Source organism: Hippopotamus amphibius, chromosome 13, assembly GCF_030028045.1.
Source record: "Hippopotamus amphibius kiboko isolate mHipAmp2 chromosome 13, mHipAmp2.hap2, whole genome shotgun sequence".
NCBI classification, from domain to species: Eukaryota; Metazoa; Chordata; class Mammalia; order Artiodactyla; family Hippopotamidae; genus Hippopotamus; species Hippopotamus amphibius.
The window spans coordinates 2476895-2495660 of record NC_080198.1 but is presented as its reverse complement, the minus strand read 5'-3'; the positions used below and the strand labels follow the sequence as shown (position 1 = coordinate 2495660).

The 18766-nt window shown below is 57.5% G+C and overlaps 1 protein-coding gene across 1 annotated transcript in view; it reads left to right on the top strand.

The window, feature by feature from the left end:
* Positions 1 to 18766, top strand: part of NUP210 (nucleoporin 210) — a 113020-nt gene that overhangs the window by 17432 nt on the left and 76822 nt on the right. Inside the window, exons 2-6 of the mRNA XM_057706863.1 lie at positions 4465 to 4601; positions 5917 to 6048; positions 12553 to 12649; positions 15474 to 15624; positions 18516 to 18648. Of these exons, the coding sequence (XP_057562846.1) occupies positions 4465 to 4601; positions 5917 to 6048; positions 12553 to 12649; positions 15474 to 15624; positions 18516 to 18648 (650 nt within the window). The remainder of the gene's footprint in view (positions 1 to 4464; positions 4602 to 5916; positions 6049 to 12552; positions 12650 to 15473; positions 15625 to 18515; positions 18649 to 18766) is intronic.

The window sequence follows — 18766 nt, the reverse complement described above, 5'->3', positions numbered from 1 at the left end:
TCCGAATGCCCCAGGAGGAGTCAGATAACTGAAAGTAACCCCCTGCTGGGGTCGGAAACAGGACCCTAGACTTCTTAAACCCTCTTTAGGTGGTTGGGGATGAGCCCTCCAGCTTCAGATTTGGGGTCCTGGAGCGGGATGAGGGGGCAGGGTGGGGGTTTCCAGGCTCCCAGCTACCCCGTGAGGATGGAGGCCAGCTCCCTTGCCCTGAGCTTAGCCGCGTTGCCTGGGTGTGGGCCTGCAGGTTGGGGCTACAGCAGAGCTGCACCCCCTGCGTGGGAGCCCCCATCTGCTGGCTGGACCTTGCCGCAGGCCTGAGGGTGGGGTGGGCGGTGGCTTTGGCTGCTGTCTTATCTGCAGGCTGCACTTACTGCCCTTGTATCTGCCCTAAGTGTGGAGAGGAGGGACTTTCTTAACAGCTGCTGAGAGCACTCAGCCCCTGACAGGGATTAGACGTCATCCCCAGGGCTGCCTGCCCGCCCGGCTCTCCACCCGGAGGCCCGACCTGGGGCCACTCACCCCACGTGACTTTCAGCACCCGAAGGGCAGCCGGGGCCACCTGTCAGAAAGATGACGTTTGGGGTTAAATAACGTGTCATTAAAATTAACTTTGACCAGGGATCCAACCTGTGCCTCCTGCAGGGAAAAGCAGGGAGTCCTGACCACTGGACCGCCGGGGAAGTCCCTCATATAGCTTTTTAATATGGACTTAAGAAAAGGATGACTCGGTAGAGCACAGAGGGCTTGCAGGGCAGTGAAACTCCTCTGATGATACTGTAATGGTGATCACAGTCATGCATTTGTCCCAGCCATGGCACGTGGAGCCCCGAGAGGGAGCCCTCGTGTGAGCTGTGGACTCTGGGTGACCATGACGGTTCAGTGTGGCCTCATCAGTTGTGACAAACGTGCCATCGGTGAGGATGTGGATGGCAGGGTGGCGGCGTGTGGGGGGATAGCGGGTGTATGGGAACTCGCCACACTTTCCACTCAGTTCTGCTGTGAACCTGAAACTGATTTAAAAGATAAAGCCTATTAAATTAATTTCACCTGTTGCTTTTTAATAAGGCAGTGAGGAAATTTTAAATGTGATTGGCCGTGTATTTCTATTGGACGGGGCGGCTTAGGGCCGTACCTGGACTGCTCAGAGCCCTGCCGCCCCGAGGCACCAAATGCAGGGCGGGGTGCTCCCAGCCAGGCTCTGAGCGCTGTGGGCGTCTCAGGGCTCTGGGAGCCTCCCATGGGGGGCCTGGGCGCGGGAGGAGGACTTCAGGCCTCTCTTATTTGAAGACTTGAACTAGGGTAGTCTGCTCTCACCGGCATTGATTTCTTTATTGGGACCCTGTCTGAGATTAATTCACTGCCCCGAAGGAGTGAGAAAAGAACTTGTCATCCCTGCTCCACTCTTGAGGAGCTTGAGGTTTGATGGGGGCGGGGGTGGAGGGGTCGGGGCGGGGGGGGGGGGGGGGGGGGGGGGAGGCGGGAGGGAGGGACACCGGGCGGTGGTGTGCTGGGATTTTCAGTCCAGACGGGAGCCCAGATCCCTGGCTCCCAGGGGCCATTGGACAAGACATGCCACACTGTTTCGGAAAGGTAGAAACAGGAAACTGAATTATTTTTTTAAAATGCTTAATTTTTTAGAGCAGTTTTAGGTTTATTAAAAAATTGAGCCAAAGTTACAGCAATTTCCTGTATAGCTCCTCCCCCAGCATCCCCCACCATCAACACCCCCCACCAGGTGGTGCATTAGTATTAGTTACAATTGATGAACCTAGGTGGACAGATTATTATCACCCAAAGTCCACATTTCATGTTACCATTCCTAGTCGGCATTGATTCTACCAGTGTAGACAAATGAGTAACGAGTTGTATCATCGCTGGAGTATCCCACCAAATGGTTTCACTGCCCTAAAAATCCTCTGAGCTTGGCCTATTCGTCCCTCATGCCTCCTGTCATTTAATTTTTTTTTTAATTTGGAATAATTTTAGATTTACAGGAAAGTTGCAAAGATAATACAGAGAGTTCCCGTGTACCCTTCACCCAGCTTCCCCTAAAGTTCGCATCCTTCAAAACCAGGAATATCAAGAAAAGGAAAATGTTAGCACTCGTGCATGACTTAACTAAACTCGGGGCTGCTTGGGTTTCACCGGTTTACCCCCTGAGGCTCCCTTTCTGTTCCTGGATCCAAGCCAGGATCCTCCATCATGTTTGTATCCTCAGTCTGCTCTGATCTTGGGCGCGTTCTCTGTTTTGTTCTTGTTTCCACGTCAGTTTTGTGTGTCTGTGTGCACGTGTGGGAAGGTCTGACGCCCTTTAAAATCATCTTGGAGCAACAGAGCCGCTCCTGTTGAGCAGTGTGGTGCCAAGTGTGCCCGGGGACCTGCCCGCACCTCCCTGTCTGGGCGTGCGTTCCTGTCCCCTTTCTTGTCTCCCTTGGTCTCTGAAATGCTCTTTTCTCAGAGAAAGTCTCTCAGGGCGGGGACCACAGGTGCATTTCCCTGGCGGCTTAGGTTTCTTTCCTCAGCTGTGGGTGAGGGCTGTTCTCAGAGCAGAGGCGTTGGTGTGTCCCAGCGTGGTGTCTGTGACATCCAAGCGTCCTTGGAGAGTTTGGAGAGGCTGCTGTGCCTTCCTGGCCCCAGGGATATTTGTGTCGACCTGGAGATGTCTGTTTGGGTGTGTTTCACAGCATTGCTTTTTAACACCAGGCTGTTTTTACAAGTTTCCTTCTGAATAACCCAGGACATTGACGCTCTAGGGAGTTAAAGCAAAGCGAGGGGCCCGCAGCCGTGACTCAGGAGTGCCCGCTCCGTGCTGGGCGCCTCGCTGAATGCAGGCCTAGGAACGCGGACGCCCTTTCCTGGGGCCTCCCCGCCGGGAGCTCACTGAGGGAGGCCCTGACACTCTGCTCTGAAAAGTGGGAGTCACCCGCAGAATGATTCTAAGCTCCTTACTGTGGCCTCCAGTGCTTCCCTGACCTCAGCACCCCCATCTCCCTGACCTCAGCACCCCCATCTCCTTGACCTCAGCACCCCCACCTCCTTGACCTCAGCACCCCCATCCCCTGACCTCAGCACCCCCATCACCTTGACCTCAGCATCCCCATCCCCTGACCTCAGCACCCCCATCTCCTTGACCTCAGCACCCCCATCACCTTGACCTCAGCATCCCCATCCCCTGACCTCAGCACCCCCATCTCCTTGACCTCAGCACCCCCATCACCTTGACCTCAGCATCCCCATCCCCTGACCTCAGCACCCCCACCCCTGACCTCAGCACCCCCATCTCGACCTCAGAACCCCCATCCCCCTGACCTCAGCACCCCATCCCCTGACCTCAGCACCCTCATCTCGACCTCAGCACCCCATCCCCCTGACCTCAGCACCTCCATCTCCTTGACCTCAGCACCCCCATCTCGACCTCAGCACCCCATCCCCTGACCTCAGCACCCCATCTCCTTGACCTCAGCACCCCCATCACCCTGACCTCAGCACCCCCATCCCCTGACCTCAGCACCCCCATCTCCTTGACCTCAGCACCCCCATCTCCCCGACCTCAGCACCCCCATCCCCTGACCTCAGCACCCCCATCTCCCCGACCTCAGCACCCCCATCCCCTGACCTCAGCACCCCCATCTCCTTGACCTCAGCACCCCCATCTCCCCGACCTCAGCACCCCCATCTCCTTGACCTCAGCACCCCCATCTCCCCGACCTCAGCATCCCCATCACCTGACCTCAGCACCCGTCTGCAGTGATGCTAGTGGCCATGCTCACCCAGCAGTGCAGTGTCCACTGTGCTCCTCTCCGCTCGTCCCATCTCACTCCCCCCAGAACTATTATTATCCCGTGTCTCAGATGAGAAACCGTGCACTGACCCTGGGTGCCTCCCGTCACGCTGTCCCTTCAGCCGGTTATTCCACGGCCCACGTCTCCGTGTGTGGAAAGTCACCTCATGGATTTTGCAGATCCGTCCGTGTCGTGCTTACCTGCCCTTCCGCCCACCTTCCCTGTAACCTTGTTCCGGGTGCACTGGGCCGTGTGCCCGTTGTCACGGTTCCATCAGTGCGCTCCGGGTTTGTAGGGCCTGTTGGGGATGGAGGCGACTGTCTGGGAAGCAGCCGTGTGCCAGGCCCGGCCTGGAGGTCCGCAGGTTCCTGGCCTCGCCTCCTCCCCAGGGAGCGTAGGCGCGTTCCCACCGGTAGGTGTTTCCAGTTCTGTGGAGTAGTCCTGTCCGGTGACTGTTGGAGGTGTTTCCCAGTGTCCAGGCGCCCGTCTGATGTGCTCGGGGGTGGGAGGGGAGGTTCAGGCCCTCGGGGTGTCCTGCTCCTACTGGAGGGGCCTCGGCTGCCCGTCTCCTCTGGGTTTGAAGCTGGTGGAGCCCGGCCCCGCTCGCCGGCGAGCCTGGCTTCTGGTCCCAGCCCTGCCTCTCCGGGTGGCTCCAGGGTAACGTCTCTGCTCCTCGCTGCAGGTCATCAACGCGGCCGGAGGTGGCCAGCATCGAGCCGCTGGGCCTGGACGAGCAGCAGTGCTCCCGGAAGGCGGTGGTGCAGGCTCGCCTGTCGCAGCCCGCCCGCCTGACGAGCATCATCTTCGCCGAGGACATCAGTAAGGGCGTCGGGGCCCCTCGTGGCCCTGGCGGGGGTGGGGGCGGGGCAGGAAACACCCCGCTGAGACCCTGGGCCGGGGCGGGGCGGGGGTGGGGGGCTGCAGAGCCCACGGCGGCGTTTCCCTTCCCTGGTTGGGTCTGAGGACCCCCGTGCGAGGTGGGGAGAGGGCCACTGAGCAAGCAGCACGCACCCTGGTCCCTCCCGTGGAGGCTGCCTTTCACGTCTCCGTTATCATTTGTTACCAAAATAACCCTTAATGGGGGTTGATTCAAAATGAAGAAAGTTGTGCAATCTTTCACTTCCCCATATTTAATTTACCATGTTTGGTCATAAGATGCTTAGAAAACAGCGACGTTTCTGTCATGCTTTCCCCCCACCGAACATGGTTTGAAAAATTTCCCATTTTCTTACAGAAATATTTTTAATGGCCAGGTAATATTCTCAACCAGAGGTTTGCACGAAGCATTCCCTTCTGTGAGGCATTCAGGTTGCTTTCAGATGTTTGTTTCAGTGTTATATGGGAAAATAAGTAGTTTTATTTAGAGAACACTTTTGGGTTCTTTCAGGTTATTTCCTGCCAGGGTTAGATTTCCAGCTTTACTGGGTCACAGCCTTTGAATATTTTTAAGGGTTTTGGTAATGGGGCTGAGTGCCTTTCTCGCAAAGTTAAGGGTGTACAAGTAGTTTTCTGTGGTGCCTGGAGAAGGGTCAGGATGCTTTTGTGTCATAAGCTGTTATTTTTTACGTTAGAGGAGTCTCCAGGTAATGCTATTTATGTGTCTTATTGATGGAGCAAGTGAAAAATCTGTGTGGACGTGCACGCGCTCGGTTTTTATATTACAGCGTAGTTGATAGTCTCATGCAAAAACAGCAGTGCAAACACACACGTACACAAATGCACACATTCCAGGTGTAATTCCTAATCTCAGGGTAGGGACAGGCATTCAGAACAGCCTCCTCCCTTTGCATGCTAACTCATCATACTAGAGCCCATGTCGTCTAGCTCAGTGGTTACGCCCTGAACAAAACTAGGAATTCTAGGAAGAGTGTTTTGCACACAGCTTTAAACGCGGTGGAAACGTACAAGACGGGCAACGAAAGTGTCTGCAAAGCCCTTACTTCCCGGATGTCGGTGCTGACTCGCGGGCTTCGTTGGGCTCCTCAGCGTTGACTCGGTTCTTCCAGCCCTGTTTTTTTTGGGAGGGGATTGTTGGTTTCCCTCATATTTGCCAAAGTGTAAGACCGCCCGACCTACGAGGCGCTGGAGGCGGGGTGGCCGCCCTCCGGCTGACCCTGTGTCCGCACCCCTGCAGCCACCGGCCAGGTCCTGCGCTGCGACGCCATCGTGGACCTCATCCACGGCATTCAGATCGTCTCCACCACCCGTGAGCTCTACCTGGAGGACTCCCCGCTGGAGCTGAAGATCCAGGCCCTGGACTCGGAAGGTGAGGCCACCGGCTGGAGGGCTCAGTTTCTTCCTCCCCTTGCACGCGCGCAGCCTGGTCTCCCCCGCGGGGGGCTTTTCCGGCCGGGGGGCTGACGTGGAAGAGGCCAGGACCACCTCTGAGTGGAGGCCAGGACAACCTCTAAGTGGACACCAGGCCCCCGGTGGCAGCGAGTCCACGGCCACTTCTCTGCAGGGCCCAGAGGCCAGCTCCATGCCTGTGCACAGGGACCGTGCAGGGAGGCCGACAGCCGTGAGGGGCTCGCAGGGTCAGTGCTGGGAACAGCAGAGGCTCTGAGGGCTGGGGTTGGCTTCCTATGCAGGCTGCAGACGGTGCATGCATGTGTGTGCGTGTGTGAGAAAGGCAGCATGTCTGCACTGCTGGCCCCTCGCACCGTCCTTCACTTTGTCACAGAACATCGGCCTGTCCTGGGCTGGGATTCTTTGTAGAAGGTCTGTTCTGCTAGTTGGCAAACTGTCACGGCTGTAGCCTGACCTCTCGGTCAGAGAACGAAGGGAAAATTTGTAGGTGAAGGTTCTTGTTGAAGAAAGTAGATCAGGCAAAAGCCGTCTTCCAGATGAAGAATCTTCTAAAACGTCAAGTCCAAGCCAGGTCTCACCTTGCTTTTGAAATCTCCCCTGACCACTCTAGCCCCCTTGCCCTGGCTTTTTAGAAACGTTTTTATGGACGGGAGTTTCTCCGTCGAGGCAGGATTGACATTTCGGGTAGGTAATTCTTTACGGGGGGGACCATCTAGTACATTAGAGGGGGTTTAGCAGCATCCCTGGCCTCTACGCCCTGGAGGCCAGGAGCACCTCTGAGTTGTGACAACCAGAAATCTCTCCCGCCATCGTCAAATGCCCCAGGGGGGCAGAATCACTGTTTTGAAGCATCGGTCGGAGGCTTCCTTCCTCTCTGTATTTGTTCATCAGATGAGCTGCCCACCTTTCCCCGAACTGCCCTCTGATCTGTGAGACTGATCTTTGCCTGGTCGTGAGGACCTGGTGAGCGGGTGTGAAGGGTCAGCCCCTCCTGGCGTGCATTGGGTCCTCCGTACACTGGGTGGCCACGGAGCGTGTTCTGCCTCCTGGGTTCTGCCGGGTCCTGGGGTGCTGCCCGGGTGGGGCGGGAGCACTGGGCCTCTGCCCCCAGCACCTCAGGCTGGGGGGGCCACGTGCAGACCAGGCCCCGCGTGCATTCCGGCAGGTGCTCTTTGTAATTACATTGGGTGCCACGTGTGAAGGGACCCCAGGTTGGGGGAGCACCTCCAGGGAGCTTGGAGGCGGGCCGTGGGGGTCAGGGGTTGGGACAGTTTCTTAGAAGGTGGGATGCTTGACTGAGCCTCGAAGGATGTGGGTCGGACCTTTGGGGACGCAGTCTCATCCTTGAGACTGAAATTGGAAAGGCCGAGGGACGCGGGATGTAGAGGGGCCTGGTGTCAGGTGTGGGATTGGCACCTGGTCTTGAGGCAAAGGGCTCTGACGCGCGGTTTGTGCAGGGAGCTGATGGGAGCTCACCTGCCTGACTCGGGGGGTGGGGGGTGGGGTGCCATACGATGCTCACAGGAGCCAGGTGCGCTCTGAGCGCCTCACGCATCCTGACTGATCCCACGTCCAGGTGAGGAGACTGAGAGTGGACACGTGTGCACACACGCGTGTGCACGCGCGTACACACACACACACACACGCTAGGCCTTAGTATGCAGCAGAGCCCCGGGTTCACTCTCGGCCAGGGGTCAGCGCCTGTTTTCTGTGACGGGCTGGATAGGAATTGTTTTAGACTTTGCTGGCCAGACTGTCCCTGCAGCGACCACTCAGTTGTGCCAGTGTGGCTCTAAAACAGTCACAGACAGTGTATAATGAATGAGAGTAGCTGTTGTAATAAAACTTTATTCACAAAACTGGCGGGGCGCTAGATCTGGCCCAAGGGCCATAGTGTGCCAACCCCTGCTCTTAACCTCTCTGGTCTATTTCCTGTCTTGTCACTTTAAAAAAAACTTTTTTTAAAAAAATTATTTTATATTGGAGTTTAGTTGGTCTACAGTATTATGTTAGTTTCAGGTGTACAGCAAAGTGGTTCTGTTATACATATACATGCATCTGTTCTTTTTCAAATTCTTTCCCCATGTAGGTTATTACAGCGTATTGAGCAGAGTTCTCAAACTCCCAATCTATCCCTCCCCACGACCCAAGTTTCATTTCTTTTTATCAAGATTGGTATGCCATGAAATTTCCCCGTCTGAAGTGTACAATTCAGTGTTTATTTATTTTTTAATATATTCACAACGTTGTGTAGCCATCCCCACTGTGTAATTTTAGACCGTTTTCATCACTGCAGAATGAAACGCTACAGCCATGAGCGGTCAGTTCTCGTGCCATCCTCTCTGCAGCCGCTCCTCCACTCTCTGTGTGTGCAGATTTGCCTGCGCTGGACCTGCCACATGAATGAGTCGTACAGCATGTGGTCTTTGGTGTCTGCCATCTTTCCCTGAGCACCGTGGGGTTAAGGTTCACCCGTGCTGCAGCCTGTGTCAGTGCTTCGTTCCTTTTCGTGGCCGAGTGCTGTCCCAGGGTGGGGCTGGACCGCGTCTGTTTATCCGTCCCTCAGTTGGTGGACGGTTGGGTTGCTGCCGCCTTTGGGCTGTTGTGAGTAGTGCTGCTGTGAACGTGGGTTCGAGGCTTTGTGTGGACATCGGCTTTCATTTTCCCTGGGTCTACAGCCAGGAGTGGAATTGCCAGGTCAGGGGGCAACTCCACATGCACCTTTGTGAGGAACAGCCAGAGTGTGTTTCCCCAGCGGCTGCGCCATTTCACGTCCCCGCCAGCGCTGCCTGGGGGGCCCAGTTTCTCCACATCCTCACCGACACTTGTTATTGTCTGTACTTTTTGTTACAGTTCAGTCATTTTTAAATCACTTAGGTTTTTTCCGGGCATGTGTCCTCTTCCCTTGGGCAGCTGGCGGACATGTCAGGAGCAGCAAGGTGGCTGCCCGGCCTTCCTGGGTGGGACAGGTACCCCGTGGCCCTCAGGGACTACCTCTCACAGTCCTCCCACTCGTAAGTGTTCAGTGGCGCAATCGGCCTTTTCCGGAGGCAGCCCCGGCACACCAGGGCTGCACACGCTGACGTTTCAGGAAGAGCCCAGATCAAGACGCCACCTTTGCTGCGCCAGGTGGCTTACTCCCTGCCTCCCTGTTCACTATGAGGGCGTCCCCACCCAGAAGCACTTGGACTAGTTCCTTAGAAATCCCTTCTTCTTTTGTCCTAAGCCTTTGTCCTCTCTGCCAGTCAGTCTCCTTTGTAAAGACGGACTTGACCTTCATAATAACCTTGGAGGGCTCTGCAGTCACATAAGGGATGTACCTTATCAAGGTTGGTGCCTGTTTGGTTTTTATCCTGCTTATGGCTCAGCAGACATTGTTAGGTGCCTGGTGCTAAGTGCCCTCATTTACCCCATGAGGGCAGATGGTAATTATACATTAGCCCATTGTACAGACAAGGAAGCTGAGGCCCGAAGAGCTTCAGCAGCTCACCCAGGGTCACACAGCTCGTGGGCAGCAGAGCAGGGGCTGGAACTCTTATGCACCAGGCAACACTGCCTGTCTCCCGCTGCTGCGTTTTTCCTGGGCACCTTTTCTCTGTGCCAGGGCCCGGGGTCTTCTTTTTGGCCCGAGGCCGTCTGCAGCGTGCCTGCCTCGAGTTAATGTTTTCCGTGTTCTTTCCCAGCCCACGTGTACCTGGTGCCTGGGCAGCGCGGGGCGGCTCCAGTCCCCCGGATGCACCTCCCTCCTGTCCAGACAGCTGGGTTCTGCTCGGAGCACCTTCCACCCGCCTTCCGGATCTCTGCTTTCGGAAGCTGGTCCCTCTGGGAGTCCTCTCTGATATTCCGTCTTGCCGGCGCTCCCTGACTGCCGAAGGTGGCGTTTGTCCCTCCCCGTGAAGTCCCTCAGGATTCACATGCCCAGGCTTGGGGTGCGGGGCACCTTCTACTCCGCATCGCTGTCAAGCTCTGCGCGTGGGCAGAACTGGGGTCATGTCAGTCTTTGTTTGACGCTGGACTTTGGGCCGCGCGGACATCCGGCACACGCGAGGTTGAATTGCTTCATGTTTCTCGGCTGCCCTCCTGGACTAGGGCACAGGGTGCAGCCTCCAGAGCCTGAGCGGGCCTGGGATTTCCACTTGGCACACAGGAGGTCTAATAGCTGCTTTTCAGACGGACAAGGCAGAACTTCAGGCAGAAGCTTCTTGTGGCACCCCCCCCCCCCAAGCCTGCACATTCCTGCTGAACGTGTGGGTCCTGGAGGCACCCTTGCTCACCGTCTGTGCCGGGGCGTCACAGTCCGGTGGCGTGCCGTCTCCTGTGGCTGTATTGTGTCACCCGCACGTCAGGGCCAGCGTCACACAGGGCCTCTTGCCCCCAAGGTCCCCAGGCTTGGTTTAACGCTCCGCTGCTGCCGTCTTGCAATTTTTATAAGTTTATTTTTGTACTGGGTTTTGTGAGGGGGGTCCGATAGGGCTTGAGGCCTCGGTGATTCGAGAGCCTGCTTCCCGGCCACCTCCCTGCGTGGGCCGGGTTCTCGGCCACCTGTGCTCTGTCCCCTGGTGTCCTGGGTCCTGCCTGGCCTCTCCCTCCCATCGCTGCCCCGTGACCGCGGCCACCTTCCATCCCCAGTGGAGGTGGGGTGCGCCTGTGTGCGCCAGGGTATGTCGGGGTGGAGCGTGCTGAAGGGCACGCCTGTCTCAGGCCACGTCCGGTCCAGAGGCTGCATTTTGGCCGGAGTGAGCCCCTCACCCACCCTCATCCGGCTTCCTAGCACATCCGTGCGCAGCCTAGAGGCTTCGCGTGGGGGTCAGCACGGTGGGAAGGGGAGATGCCTGACGCAGTTTCCCCAGAGCCTGCTCAGCTGCGATGCTGTGTGTCAGTCCGGTGGCTGGTGGGCCCCTGTGTGCCCCCAAATTGCAGGGCAGGGCCTCTGGGTGCCTCAAAGGGTCTGCACTCACCCTGGAGTATCCCTGCCCCCCAAGTGAGCACGCCTCAGCCGGCCCCGTGTCTAGGGCTTCCTCTGTCTCCTTCAACTGTTCCAAGTCTGACTTGCCCCCTTCTGGCATTTACCCTGCCTTTGGAATGAGGGGCCCCAAGCTTTCATTTGCGAGGCAGCTGGTCCTACCTGTGCACCTGCCCACGTGGCTGAAACTTCTGGAAGCCCAAGGATGCTTTCTGCTCCAGGAATGACCCCGCACTCATCCCTCCCTTCACATCTGAACGTGGCAGGCACGTAGGGATTCTGCTGCTGAAAAAACAGCTCCAAGTGTAACCACTGAAACGTATGAGGACAGGACTTCCTGTTGCTGTTTTCCAGGTTAAGACCCCCAGGGAGGCCCCTCTCCCCCAGCCTCAGTCTCCTTGTCCTCAGAAGGCTGTGGTGAACATGCCCCTGGGCTGGCTGGTGCCCTCCAGGTCACTCACTGGGGGCACTTTCTCTCCTCCTCCTCAGCAAACCTGAGACCTCAGGGGCGGGGTGGGGCAGGCTCCCGGGCCTGTCTGACTCTAAATGCCTTGCTCTTTGCACTGTAGAAACAGCTTTTCTAGGCCCCAGATGCTCCGTTTTGGGGGCTTGCCACGCAGGGCATATAGGTGACGGAGGTGGAGTGGGTGTGGGTGACAGGGTGTGGCGGGGCGTGTGGCATATGTGCTGGAGAGGCCACTCGTCACACGGCTTCTGACCTTGGGCATTGGATATATACGTTGTTTCTTAATTTGAAATGATGGGAACCAATTAAAAAATGTAAACTCAGCATCACCTGGGCGAAGAGCTAACTGTAGGTCCGGCGGGCTGGTCAGGCCTTTGAGCCCCCACTTTTCATCTCCTGCCCTGTTCCCGGGTATCCGTGTGGACCCAGGCGTCGCAGCCACCCTGAGAAGGTGTTCATGGAGGGTTTCACACCCACCCTGAGTCCTGCTCCTTCAGGAGCTGTTGTCAGGCTCCTGCTGGGCTCCGCGTCTGATGTCTCTTCCGAGGTACGCGGACGGCAGCCCGGGCTTCAGAGCTGAGGCCCGCTGTGCGAGGGCCCACCTCCTCCACCTGGGACCCGGGGTCTCAGTGTCAGGAAAGAGACGAGGAGGGGCACGCGAAACCAGACAGCCAGGGTTCTCATCCCGCGGTTCCTTTCCCAGCACAGGCAGGTGGCGAGGTGGGTAGTGACAGCCTCAGGAGCCGCGTCTGTACCGTAAAGCACTGGCCACGTGACGGGTGATGGGTGTGCACGGGCAGGAGGTGCAGCGGGAAGGACAGTGTGCCCCGGAGAGGCCTGGGCTCATGGCCAGCTCAGCCCTCACGGTCACGGGGCTCTGATCCTTTAAGCCTCGATTTCACCTCCCGAACGGAGGCTGGAGGCTGGAGGCTGGAGGCTGGAGGCTGGAGGCTGCAGGCAGTGTTGAGTGCATCTCCTCCTCCCCCTGGCCCTGGTTGTTGACGGGTGCATCCCTCTCCCTCCTGCTCCTACAGGAAACACGTTCAGCACCCTGGCGGGGCTGGTCTTCGACTGGACGATCGTGAAGGACACGGAGGCCGACGGGTACTCAGATGCGCACAACGCGCTGCGGTAAGAGGCGCCTGCCTTGGGGGGGGGGGTCCGTCACTATCTCATCACCCCGTCAGCCCCGTCTGCTCACGCGGTTGTGCAGCCCCCCGGGGTGTGTCCTGTGGGACGTTGTGGAGGAGGCTGGGCTGTCCAGCTGCAGGAGAGAAAGCTCGTCCCAGGTAGCAGGAGCTGTCAGAGGCTGCAGGTGAAGGGGGGGTGTGGCTCTAGGGCACAGCCCTCCCACGTGGGGGTGAATTAACTGGGCGGCCGTTCCAGTTGGGACGACCTTCCAGCAGTGACAGCCCTCCAGGTGCAGCAGGCTGCCTTCCCCAGCCCGGGGGCTGCAGGCAGACTCCTCGTGAGATGGACTTGTCGCCCGTCTTGACTCAGCCAGTCCTCCCAGCAGCTTACACGCCACTGTCCGCTTGCCTTAGGCTGGTAAGGGGTGGAGCTAGAACTTGAACTCCCCACGGTGCAATGTGGTACCATTAACCCCTTCCTGGCTGTTTCAATTTTTTTTTTTATATACCTTTTTATTTAGCGGTGTATTTATTTTTAGTGGGATCTTCCTGGGCCAGGGACTGAACCCGTGTCCCCTGCATTGGGCAGGCGGATGCTTCACCACTGCGCCACCAGGGAGGTCCCTTGGCTGTTTAAATTTAAAATGGGTAAAACAGAGAGTTCAGATCCTTGACGCACTGTCCACATGTCAAGTGCTCCTTAGCTGTGTGGCCGGTGTTAGCACACGGTGGACAGAGCCGACGCCGGCCACTCCCATCACAGGAGGCTCTGGCGGCCAGTGCTGGTGCAGACCCGGCTCGGGGCTCATGTCCCCTGCCGTGCTGCATTGCCTCGTGCTGTATTAAATAAAGCATTTTAAGAGTATAGCCCCATTTGGGGGAGGAGGACTTAATTTTTTTTAATTTGAAGCAATTTTCAGCCTCCAAAAAAGTTGCAAGTGCCGTACAGAAAGCGGATTCCCCGAACCATCTGAGAGCAGGCTGCCACCCTGGTGCCCGTTACCCCCAATTATTTTAACGTCCATTTACTACCTCTGAGGGCGTTTTCCTGTGAATTGACGAGACAGTCCTCTCAGTTAGGGAGTTAACCCTGATGCCTGCAGTCATCAGACCTCCTTCGAGTTGGGCCAGTTTATCCCAGTTGTATCCTTTGTAGCAAAACACACAGCCTGGGGTCGTCGGCCGCACATTGTCCTGTCTCTCCTCATCTCCGTCAGCCTGGAACAGTTTCTTGGTCCTTCTCTGGCTTTCGGGATGTGGCGCTCGTGAAGGCTGTGGGTTTATCTGACATTGTTCCTAATGAGACCCACAGCTCTGCATCTTGGCAGGAACGTCACAGAGGCGAGATTCCATGTTCCCGTGGCATCGTATCAAGATTTTGTTGGTCCATCACTGACTGTTCACTGTCACCACTTGGGTAGGGTGGTGTCTGCCAGGTGCCCTGCTCCAAAGTCACTTTCTTACCCCCTTGCAATTGACATGTATTTTGTGGGAAGTTACAAGTCTGGCCTTTTATTTACACCTTCACAAGTCCAGCTCGGGGCTCCAGGAAACATCTAGGCTCAGCTCATGGCCATGTCCACAGTGGACACCCTCACGCCCTGACACCGTGGAAGGCAGGTTGCCCTCCAGGATCCAAGCTCTTCTGGGGGCTGGGCGGTCGGCCTGTCTCCTGGATGAGCTCTGGAATTTCTGGTGTCTCAGCAAGTCGGGAATGCGGGCTTGAGATCAGAGAGAACTGGAGTCCAGTCCTGGCCTTGTCACGTCCTTCCTGTGGCTGTTTTCAAGGACTGTAACCACCTAAGCACCAGCTTCCTCCTCCAGCAGATGGAGATGTCCCTGTGCCCGGCTCTGAGGGTGGCAGGGTGGGCGAGCACGGTGACGGGGGTGAGAGCCCCTGGCACACACTGGATGTTCAGGGGATGCTGGTTGCCTGTCCTCCCCTACCCCCACCCCGCGCCACCAGGCCCGTTTCCTGCCCTGACAGCCCCTCGAGCTCCCAGGCACCTGGTATGTGAGCCGAATGCTGACCGAGATCCAAGGTGCTAAGGGCTGTTGGAACCAGAGTGTCCTGGATTTTCGTTCAATTCAGAGTGTGATACCTCGTAAAACTGGAGAAGGAAATCACCATGTAGTACAGCGTCCAGCAGATCTTGGGGAGAATGAAAGCGTGTATGACTGACTGCTCTCATTCGGGCAGAATGGGGGGCTTATTTGTAAATCGTAGGCTGCCAGGGAGAGACTCAGGCCAACCCCACTTACCCGCCCACGTTCTGGGGGTCCCACCCCATCCGGAATTCTCCCTCCCTTCTCCCCACAGCCTAATCCCAGGGAGGGTAGGGTGCGATGTGATCCCCTATTCCCGACACTTGAGGGGGTGGTCATTGAACCACTTCCCAGGTGCAGGAGCTGGCCAAGGAGAGGGGCTGGGACTAGCAGGAAGCCCTGGGGGGCCCTGACTGGGTCTGTGGTCCTGGATCTGCTCTCAGCTTCCATGAGCCTCACCTTTTACATCTGTGAGACCACCACATTTCAGCTAGGCGGGCAGTCCTCAAATTTGCACCTGCGTCTTATCGTGATCTCATTCGGATTTTGATAAAACGCAGATTTCCAGGCTGCGTGCAGACCAGAGGCTGGGCCAGGGGCCGAGAATCTGCATGTTTCACAGGGACGTTGGCTGTTCTGATGTGGGACATTTCAGGGACAGGTTTCTAGGCAGTACTGACTCGTATGGCATCTGGCACCACGCAGAGGAGCTCCCGAGAGTAAGTGTGTCAGGTTCCTGGGTTCCATGCGTCCGGTCTGACCACACGTTCCTTTTCCAGCATCCTGACGTTCTTGGAGTCCACATACATCCCTCCCTCCTACATCTCAGAGATGGAGAAGGCGGCCAAGCAGGGGGACACCATCCTGGTGTCCGGGATGAAGACCGGGAGCTCCAAGCTCAAGGCTCGCATCCAGGAGGCCGTGTATAAGGTGGGCGCGGGCGGGCACCTGGGCTTCAGGGCGGGATCTGGACGACCGGTCCCCTCACAGATCAGTAGCAGCGAGGAGATGCCCTATGAGAGCGGTGTCTGGTATGAGCCATGGCTTAGGAACAGGGGGCTGGGGCACCAGGGCCGCCATCTCTGCAGCCACGAGGTGCTTTGTCCGTTCTCGGTTTCCGGGGAGATCTGGGAGCAGTGAGGTTGGCATTAACTGTTTTCGGTGAGCTCCCTGGTCCTGCTGTAGGGACACATCTGAGCATGTGGGGCTCACCCTGCTTCCCACCGTGAGCCCAGACACTGGTTCTCTGCTGGTCCCGTGTGCGGAGGGCTCCGGCTGCCCACCCCACCCACCCCACGTCATCCGGCCTCACGAGCACCTGCTTCTCCGTCAGTGCCCCATTTTGGGGTGGGGGGGCCAGAAAGGACAGCAAGGAGTGGGTTTAGCCAAGGCCCGGTGCCCCCCTGGTTCTTGTGGGCACAGGTCTGCCCTGCCCGGGCCTCCTCTTGAGCTGCAGACCTGAGGTCCTCCTTTTGTGTGCCTGGTTCCTGGAGCCCAGGCAGGAGGTTTGTGGTATATCTGCTGATGGATTTCTAAAGGGACAGATGAGAATGCACTCTCTGCAGCGGTTTGGCTGTGGTTTGGGAATCCCGGAGGGTTTTGGAGACGTGGGACAGCCACGTGCGGGGCAGTCCCGCGGCGCGCCTGGGATGGCCGCGAGTACTTGGGGGGTTTGTCCCCTTGTGTTCTGGCCCCTCGTGTTCTGAGCGCAGGGCTGGTCTGAGGTCGGGCCCCCGCGGAGCTGCACAGGCGGTCTTGTCCTGCCCGCCCTGCTGGAAGTCACCCACCTCAGAGCTCGGCCCGAGGTAGCCTGGCTCTGTGTGTTGGTTTTTCCCTTTTTAACGTATCAAAGATACTATTTAACTTTTTGGGTTTTTTCTGTTGAGGTCGGGTTGACATACAACATTATACTGGTTTCAGGTGTAGGACGTCACGATTCGGTATGTGTGTATATTGCGAAATGATCACAGTAAGTCTAGTTACCGTTCGTCACTGTATGCAGTTACGCAACGTGTTTTCCTTGTGATGGCAGCTTTTAAGATCTTTGCTCTTAGCAACTTTCAAGTATGCAGTGCAGTATTGTTCATCGAAGTCCCCGTGCAATGCAGGACACCCCGCGGCGTATTTATTTTCTAACTGGAAGTTGGTGCCCTTTGACCCTCTTCACCCGTCCAGCCCACCCCCGGCTTCTGACAGCCGCTAATCTGTTCTCTGCGTCTGTGAGCTCGGGCGTTGTGTTTTTAGAGTCCACGTGTAAGTGAGACCGTATGTTGTGTGTCTTCCTCTGTCCCGAAGGGGAGGATCTGGTCGGCACCTAGATCCAGGCTGGTTAGAAGCCAGACCCTCAGACAACAGCGTTTAAAGGATACACGTGTATATTCTGTGGGACTGCGAGCAGAAGCCCCTCTGGCCCCCAGAGCCAGGGGATCTGGAGGTGTCCCCGGGTGGCAGTCACAAGAATCCGGGCTCCAGACAAGGGTGCAGGCTCCTTTCTGGGAGAGGCCGTGAGCTGTAGCAAGGCGGAGGGGGTGCCCAGAGAGCGTCCCCAACCTGCGTTCCCTGAAAGCCCCTCTGTAGCCCCTGCGGGTGACAGAGCTGAAGCATGCCCTCAAGGCCAAAGCCTCCTTCTAGCAGGTAGGCCTCGTCCACATAATGGCTTGCGGGGGTGGGGGTTAAGTCAGCTGTGTGTGCAGTGCCGGGGCGGTAGCCTGCCAAGCGCTGTCTCCGATTGTCACGGTCCCGTGGGGCCCAGGAACCCAAGCCCCCCGGCCCCCAGAGCCAGGTGACCCAGGGGCATCCCCGGGGCAGCAGGTGTAAAAGCTGGGGTCCTAGACATGTGTACGCGCCCCTCTCCGAGGGATGCTGGTGGGCTGGAGCAGGGCACAGGGAGGGCGCGAAGGTCGTGCCCCTGCCGACCCCCGAGGCCTCAGGAAGGGGTCACAGTCAGCCCTTAGGTGTGTGTTGATTAGAAGCCGCCCCTCAGCTGCAGCTGTGATGATGAGTCAGTAGGCCTCTTTCCAGAAGGATCAGTGTCCTGGGTCTGCCGCCCCTCGCTGTGCCCCGGGGGTGGTAGCTGATAGGAGCTCCTTCTCCGTTGGTTCCGGTCCTGGGGGACCCGCGATCCCATGACTGGGCACCAGGGCCGGGCATGGAGACGTGTCCTCTGGCAGCAGCTGCCAAAGTCAGGGCGCCAGGGGAGGGTATACCCTCCTTTCAGTAAGAAACAGGCGCGCTCGAGTGAGGAGCGGGGCTGTGACGATGCCCTCGCCACCCCCGCTCCCTGAGAGCCCACTGTGGGCCCCCCTGGGCAGGCACACAGGCCTCCTTCCCAGAAGGGCTGGGCCTGTGTCGTCTGCTGTGTGTGCCGTGCCCCCGGGGTGCTGTCCTGCCAGCAGCAGCCTCTCCAGTGCCGACAGTCCCGAGGGACTCGGGAGCACAGCCCCCGGCCCCAGCCCCTAGCACGAGCCTTTGGGGCTCTTGTGGGTGGAGCCCCCGGGCCCCGGCAGCCTGCCTACCCCTGGCATCACCCCAGCTCCTCACGTTTCTTTCTGTTTACATCTTACTGTTTGAAATGTAGCTGCAGCCTACGTACTGTAAAGTGATGTGCTCGGTATGTTTTGGCAATGAGCTCTGAATGGCTGCCTGCTGCACCACAGGGCTCCCCTGGGGTTTGGGGGCATCCGAAGGTGTGGCCTTGTGTTCTCACCCTAACCTCCCTGTGCCCATGAGAACAGAGTGGAACGTTCTAAAGATTCTTTCAGCTGGTCACACCGACCCCTACTCTGGGCTCACCTCGCCTTTTCTCTCTTCCTCACGCTAAGAACGTCCACCCCGCGGAGGTCAGGTTGCTGATTTTGGAGAACATCCTTCTGAACCCAGCTTATGACGTCTACCTCATGGTGGGGACCTCCATCCGCTACAGGGTGCAGAAGATCAGGCAAGGGAAGATGACAGGTGGGTCACTGGCTCAGCTCGGTACTCGTGGCATGGATGGTAAAACAGGCATGGCATAAAATTTACCATTTAACTATTTAAGGGCTAATTTCAGTGATGTCACTTATATTCACATTGT